The sequence below is a fragment of the Eulemur rufifrons genome, chromosome 7 (genome assembly GCF_041146395.1).
Source record: "Eulemur rufifrons isolate Redbay chromosome 7, OSU_ERuf_1, whole genome shotgun sequence".
In the NCBI taxonomy this organism is placed as follows: domain Eukaryota; kingdom Metazoa; phylum Chordata; class Mammalia; order Primates; family Lemuridae; genus Eulemur; species Eulemur rufifrons.
Window position 1 is genome coordinate 79,119,805 of NC_090989.1, and position 14,104 is coordinate 79,133,908.

The following is a 14,104-nucleotide window of genomic DNA, read 5'->3' on the forward strand; positions in this document are numbered from 1 at the left end:
TTCCCAAAGATGGGAGAGGATTGCTGCCTGCTCCTGGATTGACCTGGGAATTGAGAAATGTCCTCCATGTGCTTCAATAGAAGGAAGATGTTCCCTCACTGGTTCATAAAAGCAGTCTATTCCAGGCCTTCCATAGTTAAGATAGTTTGTTCTTCTTCAAAAGACTCTCACAGTGTGGCCTATATAGGTGCCGAGGGGACACACAATCACAAGCAAAGAAAACTTACAATTTATGTAAGGGGACTCAGTCTCAGGAAGCATAACTGTATTAGTCAGGGTTCTCCAGAGAAACGAAACACGCACACACACACACACACACACACACACGCTCACACACATATTCTCTCTCTCTCTCTCACACCATATATATATTTATATATGTGTGTGTGTGTGTGTGCATATATATATATTCATGGAGAGAGAGAGAGAGAGAGAAAAGAGGGGGTGGGATATTTATTTTAAAGAATTAGTTCATGGCCGGGCATGGTGGCTCACGCCTGTAATCCTAGCACTCTGGGAGGCCAAGGCAAGTGGATCGTTCGAGGTCAGGAGTTCGAGACCAGCCTGAGCAAGAGCGAGACCCCATCTCTACTAAAAAAAAAAAAAAAAAAAATAGAAATTATCTGGCCAACTAAAAAAATATATAGAAAAATTAGCTGGGCATGGTGACACATGCCTGTAGTCCCAGCTACTTGGGAAGCTGAGGCAGTAGGATCGCTTGAGCCCAGGAGTTTGAGGTTGCTGTGAGCTAGGCTGATGCCACGGCACTCACTCTAGCTTGGGCAACAAAGCGAGACTCTGTCTCAAAAAAAAAAAAAAAAAGAATTAGCTCACATGATTGTGGGGGCTAAATCTGTAGGACAGGCTGAGGGTGGCAGGCTGGGATTCTGGGAAGAATTGATGTTGCAGTCTGAGTCCAAAATCTGCAAGGCAGGCCAGCAGGCTGGAAATTTAGGAAGGGTTTTTATGGTGTAGCCTTGAGGCAGAATTCCTTCTTCTTCAGAAAACATCAATTTTTGCTCTTAAGGACTTCTGATTGAATAAAGCCCACCCAAATTATGGAGGGTAACTTGTTTTATTGAAAGTCTACTGATTGTTAATCACATATAAAAAATACCTTCACAGCAACATCTAGACTAGTGTTTGACCAGATATCTGGGCACCATAGCCTAGCTAAGTTGACACATAAAATTAGCCACATCAGTGGTCACGTGAATATTCATTAATACTGAAGTAGGATTAATGAAGAAGAGAAGATAGTTTCTAGGACATGTGATTAGAACACTAAAAGAATTTGTGAAAAGCCTTATTTTTAATTAAAACATTCAATCGATGAACAAAGAGTAGAAATGGTCACTGCTGAGACCTGAATTGGTTGTCTGAAAGATTGGTCATAACACAAAGCCAAACCACAAAGAAATGGGAGCATGAAAAAAAAAGATAGTTTGGAGGATAGATGCATGAGACCTACCTTGTGAATAGCAGAAATTCCAGAACAGGAAAAGAACAGATGGAAAAGAGTAGAGTGTTACTTAAATCTTAGAAATAAATCCCCCAGGCAGAAGAAAGATTTGAATATTCGTTTTGAAAAGGATCGCTGAGACATAGACAGAATCAATGGAAACACACACATGCATCTAGATATGGTCTAGCGAAATTTCTAAGTTCCAAGTATAAATAGAAAATCTTTTAAGCATCCAGATATTCCTTCAAAAGGGAGAGAATGAGAGCAGCCTTGGATTTCTCATCTAAGACGTTGGAAACTAGAATAACAAGTATAGATAATTGAGGATGAGGGACTGCGATTATATACCTATACCATCTATGCCTAGCCAAGAAAAGTGTTATCTGTCAAAACAAAAGACACTTTCAGACACACAAGGAGTCAGAGCATATACCCAGTACACTACTTGAAGAAAATACTCGAGAGAAGTGTGCTAACAAGGTGGCAATTAAAACAGAACAAAGTTTTCTTGATAGAAAAAGACAAGGAGGAGAGAAAGTGAGATAAACTGTGGATCTTGGAATATACAGGTTGAGCATCTGTAATCTGAAAATCTGAAATCTGAAATGCTCCAAAATCCAAAACTTTCTGAGTGCTGACATGATACCATAAGTGGAAAATTCCATATCTGACCTCTTTTGAAGGGTTGCAGTCAAAACATAGTCAAAACATTGTTTCATGCACAAAATTATTAACAATATTATATAAAGTTACCTTCAGGCTACATGTATAAGGTGTATATGAAACATAAATGAATTTCATGTTTGGACGTGGGTCCCATCTCCAAGATATCTCATTATATATGCAAATATTCCAAAATCCAAAAACATCCAAAATCTGAAACACTTCTGGTCCTAAGCATTTTGGAAAGGGGATACTCAACCTCTGTAGTGTTACATTTTAGAGTAAACCAACCATTACTAAAAAGCAAGGATCCTTGAAAATGAAGAGTTAAACTGTAAGAAAAAATAATATCCTTATACTAAAAATTTTAGACTATATTTGCAAATTCTAATTGTTGAGGTGAAGGTAGGGGGAAGAGTGAGAAAGTAAACTTTAAAAAAAAGTTTTCATTTTCTGTGGTTGGGGAGGAATAGGCAAATAAAACACTTCAGTGGGAGAACAGAATTATAATTTAGTTTCGATGTATTACTGGAAAAATGTAGTTCTAATGATATCTGTTTTGAAGATAATAATGAGCAGAATTTAAGAAGCATTGCAGGACTTCATTTTGTAGGAGAAAAAAAAAAATGAACAGAAAGTAGATCAAGCCAGCAAAAGTAAAGGAATGGAAAATAGAGGAAACAGCATGAAGGAATATAAATGGCAAACATGAAATATGCGGGAAGAATAAAACCAAATATATCAGCTTTTTCTCTAAATGTAAACAGGTGAATTCCTCTATCAAAAGGAAGACATTGAATCAAATAAAATCCAGCTTTATGTTCTTTACAAAAAATGCACCTAAAATGCACCTAAAAATGACAAGGCAAGATGGAAAATAAAGACGTACTCTAAAAGATACACAAGGGAACGAACAGCAGATGCTTCTAGAGAGGAGAACTAGGTGGCTGGAAACAAAGATAGATGCCATATATGCCTTTTGATATTTGTACCTTGTATGTATATGACCCTGCCAAAAATTAATCAAGAATTAATAAAAGAGATGTGCAAAAATATACCAGGCAAAAGCAAGATTTGCAACATTATCATACTAATGGAAATCATGTTCAAACACATTGAATAGAACAGTGACGTTATATAAGGATAAAATCAGGTATAATTCAAGAACATATAATAACCATATCCTTTTATGCATCATATAACCTAACAGTCAAATATACAAAGGGAAACTACAACTACCCAGAGAACATGAATAAAATAGTTTTGAGCTTTAACAGACCAAGTAGACAAAAAATAAACTATGATATAGAGCTGCGGCCTCCAACCCCTGGTCCACGCACTGGTACCACTCTGTGGCCTGTTCGGAACCAGCTGCACAGCAGAGGTGAGTGGCAGGCCAGTGAGCAAAGCTTCATCTGTGTTTACAGCTGCTCCCCATGGCTCGCATCACCACGTGAGCTCCGCCTCCTGTCAGGTCAGTCACTGTCTCCCATCACCACTAGATGGGACAGTCTAATTGCAGGAAAACAAGCTCAGGGCTCCCACTGATTCTGCGTTATGGTGAGTTGTATAATTATTTCATTATATATTATGTAATAATAATAGAAATAAAGTGCACAATAAATGTAATATGTTTGAATCATCCTGAAACCATCCGCCCCACCCCCACCCCCCACCAAGTCCGTGGAAAAATTGTTTTCCATGAAATCGGTCCCTGGTGCCAAAAAGGTTGGGGACTGCTGAAGAGGACTGGCATAATGTAATAAATACACTCTACTTAGTACTTAGTAGATGTACATATAAATAAAGAATATATACATTTTTAATGTCCTAAAACAAAACCTGTTACAAAACCAATCATTCAGCCTGAAAGAAAGCTTTATAAATCCAAAAAGTTTTAAATTTAAAGACCATGCTCTCTGATCATAAACCAAAAAAACTGGGAATTAACAATGAAAAGATAACAATAATAAAACCCCCTTGTCCATGGACATTAATTCACGCTCTCCCAAATAGCCTTTAGATCAAAGAGGAAATAAAAACAAATTATAAATTATCTATGAAATAATGAAGAGGAGAACACGTTATTCTAAAACTTATGAGGTTTAGCTGAAGCTGTCCTCAGAGTAAAATTTATATTATAGAAAGACCAAGAATACTTCAATGGAGAATTCAACTTGGAAAATAAGAAAGAGAATAAAATGAAACAAACTGAGAGAGTATTAAGATGAAATCAGTACAAGATAGTGAAAAAGATGAATCAAAAACTCTATTAGTAAGAACATATGTTTTTGAAAACACCTAAGAGAATTAAAACTTCTCAAATAGGAGAGTTGTCACACTGGACTTAAAGTGAGTGGATCATCTCTTATGATGACGGTCCCCAACCTTTTTGGCACCAGGGGCCAGTTTCATGGAAGACAATTTTTCCATTGAATTGGTGCGGGGAGGTGGAGCTCAGGTGGTGATGTGAGTGATGGGGAGCGGCTGTAAAAAGACAAATGAAGCTTCCCCTGTGTGCCTGACACTTCCTGCTGTGCAGTCTGGTTCCTTACAGGGCATGGACTGGTACTGATCCGTGGCCTGGGGGTTGGGGATCGCAGCCTTATGACACCAAAGTTTTATCACAGGCAAAGGAATGCACAGGTGACATTTTGAAACTATCAGTCCTGAATATTTAAGTTTCTACTGTATGACATGACAAAGAGTCAGAAATCTCTGTAAAATGATTTATTGGGACAAGTTAGCAGGCAGAGGAGGTAGAACCTGCTATGCAGAAGACATAAAGGGGTCCACACGGTAGGACTGAGGGAAGCCAATAGAATGCAGGACCAAGGGGAAACTGTCTGGGACTGGATGAGACTGACCAGCAGGGCTGGATTGGTATACATGGAATACAGCAGGGAAATGGTAATTTTGGGGATATGACAGTTGGTTCTTGGGAAAGGGTGAAGACCTGACTGGTCCCTGGAGGCCAGAAGCAGCTGGGATCTGAAGGAGCAGGTAGATATCATGGCTAGGTGTTCCAGAGGCCGATGACGGTGAGGATGGAGGAGGCCATGAAGAGCAGGTAGAGGCGGAAGAGCAGGGTGTCCATCATGTGGCTGAACTGCACCCACAGCTCCACCCTGTGCTGCTTCTGGGCCTCCTGCTCCCGCTGGGCCCTTGTCCATCCTGAGCCCCCAGCCACCTCTGCCTCTCTGGGACCTGGCATCTGCTCTGCTGACACTTCTGGCTCCTTCACACCTGCAGAAAGACACAGACTCAGCCCTGGGCTGTGAAAGTTACCCGCCCAGGGAGAGAAGCAGGGGCAGAGAGGTGAGGGTGTGGGAAGAGCAAGTGTTGGGGGCTGACTTCCCTCACCAGGCAGCTGGGCCTGGGGGAGACCCAGGCCCTCGTTTCCCTTGTGGGGCGCAGTGGGGCAGCATTTCCTTGGGCAGGTGCAGTGCAGCAGCAGGGAGTGGAGCCACCTCGGCATGGGTGGGGGCTGGGTGGTGGCCAGGTGCAGCAGGTAGGTGATGAAGACGGTCTCCAGCAGGCTGAGCACCATCAGTGACAGGCACAGGGCAAAGTAGACACCTTGAGGGAAGGTGGGCCTGTGTGAGGGCCAGAGACACCACCCAGGACTTCTCTCTTCTGATCCCACCTTGGCAACCACGGAGCCTCCTTTTCCCGGTACACCTCCCTTCCCTGAGGTAGTTCCCACTCTTCTCTTCCCAAAGGTTGGAGGAGCCATACTGATGAGGGGGGTGCCACTGGTGGGGAGCAAGTCATTCATCATGAGTAGGAAGACATTGTAGCCCAGAAGGAGGGTTATCTTGAATGGGGCGCGATTCCCACTTTCTGCCGGCAGGTAGAAGCTGACAGCGTCAATGGCAACCAGAAAGCCACTGGGCACCAGGAGGTTTATGATGTAGAGGCTGGGCCTGCGCCTGATGGCCACCTGGTGGGGAGGGGATGGAGGAAATCCCAAATCCAGAAATAGCAGCTCACTGCCAGGAATAGCAGTGACTATTTCTGTCTCTGCCTTTTTCATTGGTCTAATAACACCATGGGATCTGGAGCTATGTGGCATCCAGCTTCATAATCTGATAATAGAACTAGCCAAGAGGGTTAAGCCAGAGCCACGAGTTTTAGTAAGGAGAGTGAGGCTGGGGGCAGCTGGGAGAGAGGGTTCTGGTCTCAGGCAGAAAATGGTAAGGTTGAGAGACCCTGAAACTTGGGAGATACTCATTTGGTGGAGATTCTAGGCAAGGGCAAGAGGAATCAAGGAAGGAAAAAGCAAAGGCCTCCGAGCTCACATAGAACATGATCTGATCGTATAGGTTGTCTCCCACCAAAATCCTTGGGGAGGCCTTGTTGATGCTCAGAAGCTCCCATTCTCCATGGGTCTGAACGATGTCCCGGGATGTGTCTGCTATCTCCCACACTTCTTTCTCCATGCCCAGCAACATGTTATCCACTGAAAGTGAGACCCATCCAAATCATGTTCTAAGGATGTAGTTTCCCGGCTCAACTGCGCTCTCTTTCCCATCCTTTTATGCAACAAACATTTTTGCCAGGAAGTTTGTTAGGAGCTTGGGATAGTGATAAACAAGACAGATGTGGGTTCTGCCTTTATGGAAAATATTTTTGTATCCATACAGCCTTATCTTTTGCTCCACCCATACTCCCTGGTCACCATTTACTCACAGTTACTTTATATTTTATTTTTTATTGTCCTGTTGGTTGTTTTCCTTCACCCCATCCCTGAGACCCCACTGCAACTTACCTGTGTAGAGGAATGACCTGAAGGTGAGTGTGCAGTTCTGCCGGTCAAAAGGGAAGTAGAAGATGTCCAGGCTACAGATGCTGGTCACCTTCATGGGTTTCTTATACCGGATGCGACCGTCATTACTTACATATGCTATGAGGCCTTGCGGGGTCTTATCCACGTCCATGCTAGAAGAGAGATGAGGTGGGAGGCGGGTGCTGTGGTTTTTTCTTATCTCTATGGTTGTTTCTTGGCCATCTAAAGACCACTTATGGTAGCCCCAGTGGTAAACTGTAATCTCTATTGATACCAGGAGATGGGACTTCCCTCTGACTTTCCCCAGATACGCACAACTCAACGATGAAAATGTCTGGGAGCCATAGGTTCTTGGTCGCCACACTGATCTTTGTGATGCCCTTACACTTCTTTGGGTTCCAGCTGATAAATGGGTTATCCCAGACCTACAGGCCAGGTGGAGGAGAGGTGAGAGCCTGACATGCATTGGAGTTATTTTCCCCTGTCCTTCAATTTCCTCTTTAAAAAAACGTAAGTCGTAGAATATTTCAAGCACATAGAAAAGTATATAAAACAATATAATAACATCTGTTTATCTACCTCCCAATTTTGTGGAGTCAATATTTTGACTTTTTTCCCCAAGAAATCATAATTACAGATAAAATTGAACCTCCCTGTGTTCATTTCTTCATAAATTTTGACCCCTCTGCTTTACTACTTCAGTGAGAAATTACTGATGATCAGGGAAATACTCTCCTTTTATAGTAGGAATGAGATTTGGAGCTGAAAGATCAGTAACTCAGCCTCTCTGAGCTAGAATTTCCTCAGTGTGAAATTAGGGTAGTAGCAGGTATAAATGAAATAGGGTATGGAAGGATTTGTAAATTGCAATGTTGTTCAGAGATTATTATATGATAGGATTAATATCTAGCAAGGTCTTAATTATTTCCCACTGGTCTCTATTGAGAGGAGAGAACAAGCCCTTGGGTTCTTTGAAGCCAAGAGCCTTAGTGGTCTTCCTCTACTTAGCAGGTGCTGGGTACTATCTTCTCTTGCCTTTGTGGTGACCAGGTCTCTATTCCAAGGCTGGTAACTTTCTCTGGAAAATGTTTTCAAGGACTATCAAACTCTGGGTGGGCTTGTATAGTCTCAGGCACTTTTAATACCAGCAGCTGAGGTTTGTGGCCATAGCCAGACCAGGGGTTCTATGCATATTAGATAAAGGTTTGCATGAGATCAGTGCTCCTCAAACTTCTCTGTGCATATAAAACACCTGGGGATCATGTTGAAATGCAGATTCAGATCCAGTGGGTAGGGTGACTAACTTATCCTGGTTTGCTAGGAACTTTCTTGGTTTTGGCATTGAAAGTCCCATGGCCTGAGGACCCTCAGTTTGGGCAGGCTGGGATGGCTGGTAACCTTAGGTGGGGCCTGAGATCAAGTACATTTCTAATAAGCTTCCAGTCATTTCCCCCCTAAGTCCCTCTTGTTTGCTAATCAATGCACTTAAAATATAAATTTTCCACTGAGTTATGCTTTGGCTACATTCCGTAGATTTTCATATGTATGCGTTCCATTTCAAGTTCATAATTTCTTTTTTAAAATTTTTTTTTTTTTTTTTTTTTTTGAGACAGGCTCTTGCTTTGTCACCCAGCTGGAGTGTAGTGGTGTGATCATAGCTCACTACAGCCTTGAATTCCTGGGCTCAAGCAACCCTCCTGCCTTAGCCTCCTAAGTAGCTAGGACTACAGTCGCTTACCACCATGCCCAGCTAATTTTTTAATTTTTTGTAGAGACGAGTTCTTACTATGTTGCTCAGGCTGGTCTCAAACTCCTGGCCTCAAGCAATCCTCTTGCCTCAGCCTCCCAAACTGCTAGGATTGTGGGCATGAGCCACTGCACCCGGTCTAGGTTAAGATTCTTAATTATGCTGTTAAAAATCACCATATATATTTATTCTTGTTTTACTTGACTTTTGAAAGCAGTATATTGAAGCTTCTCACCATTATGGTGTATTTTTCAATTTCTCCTTCATGTGTTCCAAAGTGATATTAGGTACATTAAAAGTCTTAATTAGTATATCTTTGTTTAAAATCCTTTCTGACGCTAAAGGGAGAAAATAAAATGTTGACCATACCATTTCCAGCCACAGGAACGATGACAAGAGCTGTAGCTGTTCATCCTGCCAAAAGAATTTTCTGTTTCCAGTATGTTGCCAGTAAGAAGTCTTTTCATCCCCGCTTCACATTTTTGTTTACCAATCCCCAAGGTATATAAAGAGGATGCTGTGATCAAGGCCACCATTTCAAGTCCAGGACAAAAGCTTGGACAAAACAGATGTGTCCAGCCACGGGCAGGGGAGTTCATGGCAGGGCTGGAGGAAAGCAGTGCTTCTCAACCTGGCTGTAACTTAGAATAACCCAGAGCTCACAAATACCAATGCCTGTGTTTCATCCAAACAGAACCTCTGGTGGTGGATCCTGGACACTGGTATGCAGCCAGGATGAGAAGAAAAGATTCTCTTCCATGTGCTGTTATACCTCACCCTGCTGAACTGCACAGAGCTTCTTTGAGATCTCCGTGCCAGGCAAATGCCCTATAGCAATGATGGAGGAAGCTGCTGTGTGGTTAACAGCTTTGGGGGTCACCTTGCCAGGGGCCGGGAAAAAGTTAAGGAGGCCAAGGATGGCTAGAGGGGTAGCACTCACCACGTCTTGGATGGCAGACATTGTAAAGGAGATGTTGACTCGGGTGGGGACACTGAGGTTGGTGGCTGGACGGAAGGCCTTTCTGTCAAACACCACACTCAGAGCAGAGGGATCCACCCCATGCTGTTCAAACCCTGAGCAATCGATGGTGAAAGTACTGCCCCTTCCTGTAGTGGACGTCAAACACGAGAGACGAGGGAGAGAATGTGAGGATGCCTGTGTTCCCTATACGAGAGGTGCCCCAGGGCAGGGCCTGGGGTAGCCTGTTATAATAATAACATTTATTGAGCATTGACTATGTGTCAGGTATATTCTAAGCCCCTTAAATGGATTACCCCATTTAATCCAATCCCCCATCAGTAGATACTGTTTTTATCCTCATGTAATAAACATTTAACTACAATGCAACAGGAAGAAGTGATTTCCCAAGGTTAAACAGATAATAAGAGGCAGAAGCTGGACTTAATCTGATCCCAGGTTTGGTTGTTGCTGCTGTGCTATGCGCCTCCCACCCCTTGATGAGATGAAGAATGGGGGAGGGCGTCACTGAGAGGCGTCCAGCTGCTGGGTGCTTCCTGCCTTGCCAGGGAGGATGCGCCGGGCTGGAATGCAAATGATGGAAGCTAATGTGGTAAGCTGACTTAGGGCTCCGGACTCCTGTCTAATATTTCTGTCTGCAAGCAAAGCATGCCCAAATCTGTATGCAAACTGAGCCCTGAAACAGTGATAGTCATCAGATAGGATTACTGTCCTGGGGCCCCAAAGAGAACACACCTATTTTTATCTTGACTGTCTCAACCGACTCCCTACTTTGCTGCTCAACCCTGCTATCAGCTTTCTAGTTTGAGGCTTTCTAGAAAAGATTTTTATTTTTAATGTGCATATGATAATTGTCCATGTTTATTAGTTTGAGGCTTTTGAGGTGTTGCCCCCCCCTCTTCTGACTAGTAATGATTCCAATTTTCTACTGGTGGAGATTTGTTGGAAAAGCAACAATCTGGAATAAGAGAAGATGACCTCTGTGCCAACGACATCAAGCCCTATCCATTCCCAAAGTCACAGTGCTCTCCAGGCACATTCTTGAATCGTTCGAATATTCATTTGTCCATCCCTGTCTGCAAGTGCCCAGAGAAGCTTTTAAAATGTTCCTACTGCCTAGACCAGGTATACAATTTGTGTCTCTTTCCTGTGCTGGCCTTTGAAGTCACCTCTGGTCCAGTCCTTTTCTGTGTCCCCTTATCTGAAGTCCTGTGACAACCTAAGCGGGAGAGATGACATTTATTGGCACTTAACAAATGCCAGGCACTGTGCTACCCACTTTCTCTAATTGAATCGTCACAACTCTGCAAGGATAGTCCTATGTTACAGATGAGGAAACTGGAGCGCAGAGAAATTAAGCAACTCACCCAAGGTTACACAACTAGCAAAGTGAGGGACCAAGATCCAAACCCAGGTCTGTCTGTCTCCAAAGCCCATGTTCCAGCCACTCTACCATGTTAACTCACTGGAAGAGAAGCACACACTCTATTTTCACCCTTGACCTGTTGCCCTCTGGCATCTTACCTAACCTACAGCCCTTGGATTCAGTAGGTGGATGGAGAAGTTATGGCTAAAGTGGGCACTTTGCTAATAGGTGGGTTTCATACATGTAGAGAAAAAGAATTATACCTGTGGGTAGAAAGATAGGTGGATGTAGAAGCTGAATGGAAGAGAAAACAATTGTGGCTGGTTCATGGGAAGAAAATAGAAATGCTCTTGTGTGGCACGTAACTAGAAGCGGATTTTCCATAGTTCAGAGAAGGAAAGTCTATTTGGGCATCACAGTAATATAGTTGTGAAAGAACTATGCCCATCTCAGATAATCTCTAGGAGTTGGAAATTTGAAAGAATTTCCTAGATGTACTACCAGAGAGAGTTCTTCTTCGTCCTCTGTCATTGCCCCTTTCTTACCTTGAAGCAGAAGACTGAGAACAAGGTAGAAAGGAAATCTCTCCCTGTGGAAACAGCTTCCTTCCATCTCCTTTGTCTAAATTCTTTCTGAGCATGTATTGGGACCCAGGATGTCCAGATTACAGGCACATGGGCCACACCTAGAGTCTGACTTTGAATACTAATAGCATTGGTTGACCACTGACATTTGTAACCTGCCCAGAAAGAGAGCTCTGGTTGTCTCATTCGTGCCTGTGCTTGAGGTTCAGTTTGCTTTTAAGACTTTAAGTCTTAGATATTTCACTACAATGTTCATGGTTAGAAATAGTTTATATCGATCACGTTCAGACCTTTGTGTGATCCCTTAATCTGAAGATTCATGTCTTCAATTCTGCAAAATTCTCAGCCATTTAAAAAACATTGTGTTTCCTCTATTCTTTCTCTTATTAGACATATGGTAGATGGTTTCCTTCTATCTTACATGCCTTTTGTTGCTATTGTTGCAAGTCACAAACCTAGTGTCTTAAGGAAGCACACTTTATTGTGTTACAGTTCCGTAGACTAGAAGTCTGAATCGGGTCTCACTAGGCTAAAATCAATGTGTCAGCAGGGCTGTATTCCTTCTGTGGGTTCTAAGGGAGAATCCATTTCCTTGCCTTTTCCAGCTTTTAAACTGCCTGCATTTCTTGGTTCATTGTCCCATTCCTCCATCATAAAAACCGGCAGCTCGCCCGGGCTTGGTGGCTCACACCTGTAATCCTATCACTTTGGGAGGCTGAGGCAGGAGGATTGCTTAAACCCAGGAGTTTGGGGTTGCAATAAACTATGATGATGCCTCCACACTCTAGCCCCCGCAACAGAGTGAGACCCTGTCTCAACGCCCCCCTAGAACCTCAGCAACATTGGGCCAAGTTTTTCTCACACTGCCACCTCATCTTTCTGGTCCTCATTCTGTTCTCTCTTCCTCTTTCACTTATAAGGACCCTTGTGATACATTGGGTCCACCTGGATAATCCAGGATAATCTTCCCAACTCAAGGGTAGCTAATTAGGAACGTTAATTCCATTTGCAGCCTTAATTCTCCCTTTTCCAAATAACCTAACGCAGTCACAGATTCCAGAGATTAGGATACGGACATCGTTGGGGAGACCATTATTCTGCCTGCTAATCCCTCTTTCCTATTTTCTATCTCTTTATCTGTGTGCCTAGTGATTTCCTCAGATCTAGCTACCAGGAAACACATTCTGTCCTCAGCTGTGATTAAACTACCATCTAATCTGTCCACTGATTTTTTTTTTTTTTTTTTTTTTGAGACAGAGTCTCACTCTGTTGCCCAGGCTAGAGTGAGTGCCATGGCGTCAGCCTAGCTCACAGCAACCTCAAACTCCTGGGCTCAAGCGATCCTTCTGCCTCAGCCTCCCGAGTAGCTGGGACCACAGGCATGCACCACCATGCCCGGCTAATTTTTCTATATATATATTTTAGCTGTCTATATAATTTCTTTCTATTTTTAGTAGAGATGGGGTCTCACTCTTGCTCAGGCTGGTCTTGAACTCCTGAGCTCAAATAATCCACCTGCCTCGGTCTCCCAGAGTGCTAGGATTACAGGCATGAGCCACCATGCCCGGCCTGTCCACTGATTCTTTTTTTTTTTTTTTTTGAGACAGAGTCTCACTCTGTTGCCCAGGCTAGAGTGAGTGCCGTGGCATCAGCCTAGCTCACAGCAACCTCAAACTCCTGAGCTCAAGCAATCCTCCTGTCTCGGCCTCCCGAGTAGCTGGGACTACAGGCATGCACCACTATGCCCGGCTAATTTTTTTTTTCTTTTTTTTTTTTTTTTGAGACAGAGTCTCACTCTGTTGCCCAGGCTAGAGTGAGTGCCGTGGCGTCAGCCTAGCTCACAGCAACCTCAAACTCCTGAGCTCAAGCGATCCTACTGTCTCAGCCTCCCGAGTAGCTGGGACTACAGGCATGCACCACCATGCCCGGCTAATTTTTTCTATATATATATATATTTTTTTTAGCTGTCCATATAATTTCTTTCTATTTTTAGTAGAGATGGGGTCTCGCTCTTGCTCAGGCTGGTCTCGAACTTCTGAGCTCAAACGATCCGCCCACCTCGGCCTCCCAGAGTGCTAGGATTACAGGCGTGAGCCACCGCGCCCGGCCCACTGATTCTTGATGGGCTAGAATGTAGAATTAAAACAAACAAAAACCCCACAAATATAATTTGTCCACTGAGTTTTTTTCCTTTCTTTCTTTCTTTTTTTTTTTTTGGAGACAGAGTGTTGCTCTGTTGCCCGGGCTAGAGTGCCGTGGTGTCAGCCTAGCTCACAGCAACCTCAAACTCCTGGGCTCAAGCAATCCTTCTGCCTCAGCCTCCCGAGTAGCTGGGACTGCAGGCTTGTGCCACCATGCCCGGCTAATTTTTTCTATGTATGTTTAGTTGTCCAGCTAATTTCTTTCTATTTTTAGTAGACATGGGGTCTTGCTCTTGCTCAGGCTGGTCTTAAACTCCTGGCCTCAAGTGATCCTCCCTCCTCGGCCTCCCAGAGTGCTAGGATTACAGGC

The 14,104-nt window shown here is 43.4% G+C and overlaps 1 protein-coding gene across 2 annotated transcripts; it reads right to left on the reverse strand.

Moving 5' to 3' along the window:
- Window positions 1–5,144: 5,144 nt before the first annotated feature.
- Window positions 5,145–11,621, reverse strand: LOC138386439 (5-hydroxytryptamine receptor 3E-like). 2 transcript variants are annotated; one of them, XM_069472853.1, is made up of 9 exons: window positions 11,555–11,621; window positions 9,605–9,771; window positions 9,034–9,078; window positions 7,233–7,342; window positions 6,900–7,069; window positions 6,430–6,590; window positions 5,867–6,071; window positions 5,492–5,707; window positions 5,145–5,374 (listed from the first exon to the last, which is right to left on the reverse strand). In XM_069472853.1, exons 1-9 carry the CDS (start codon window positions 11,619–11,621, stop codon window positions 5,145–5,147), a joined length of 1,371 nt encoding a protein of 456 aa, XP_069328954.1. The 2 variants fall into 2 exon arrangements, with proteins under 2 accessions (XP_069328954.1, XP_069328955.1); XM_069472854.1 differs by lacking the exon at window positions 9,034–9,078.
- Between the last annotated feature and the right edge of the window lie 2,483 nt (window positions 11,622–14,104).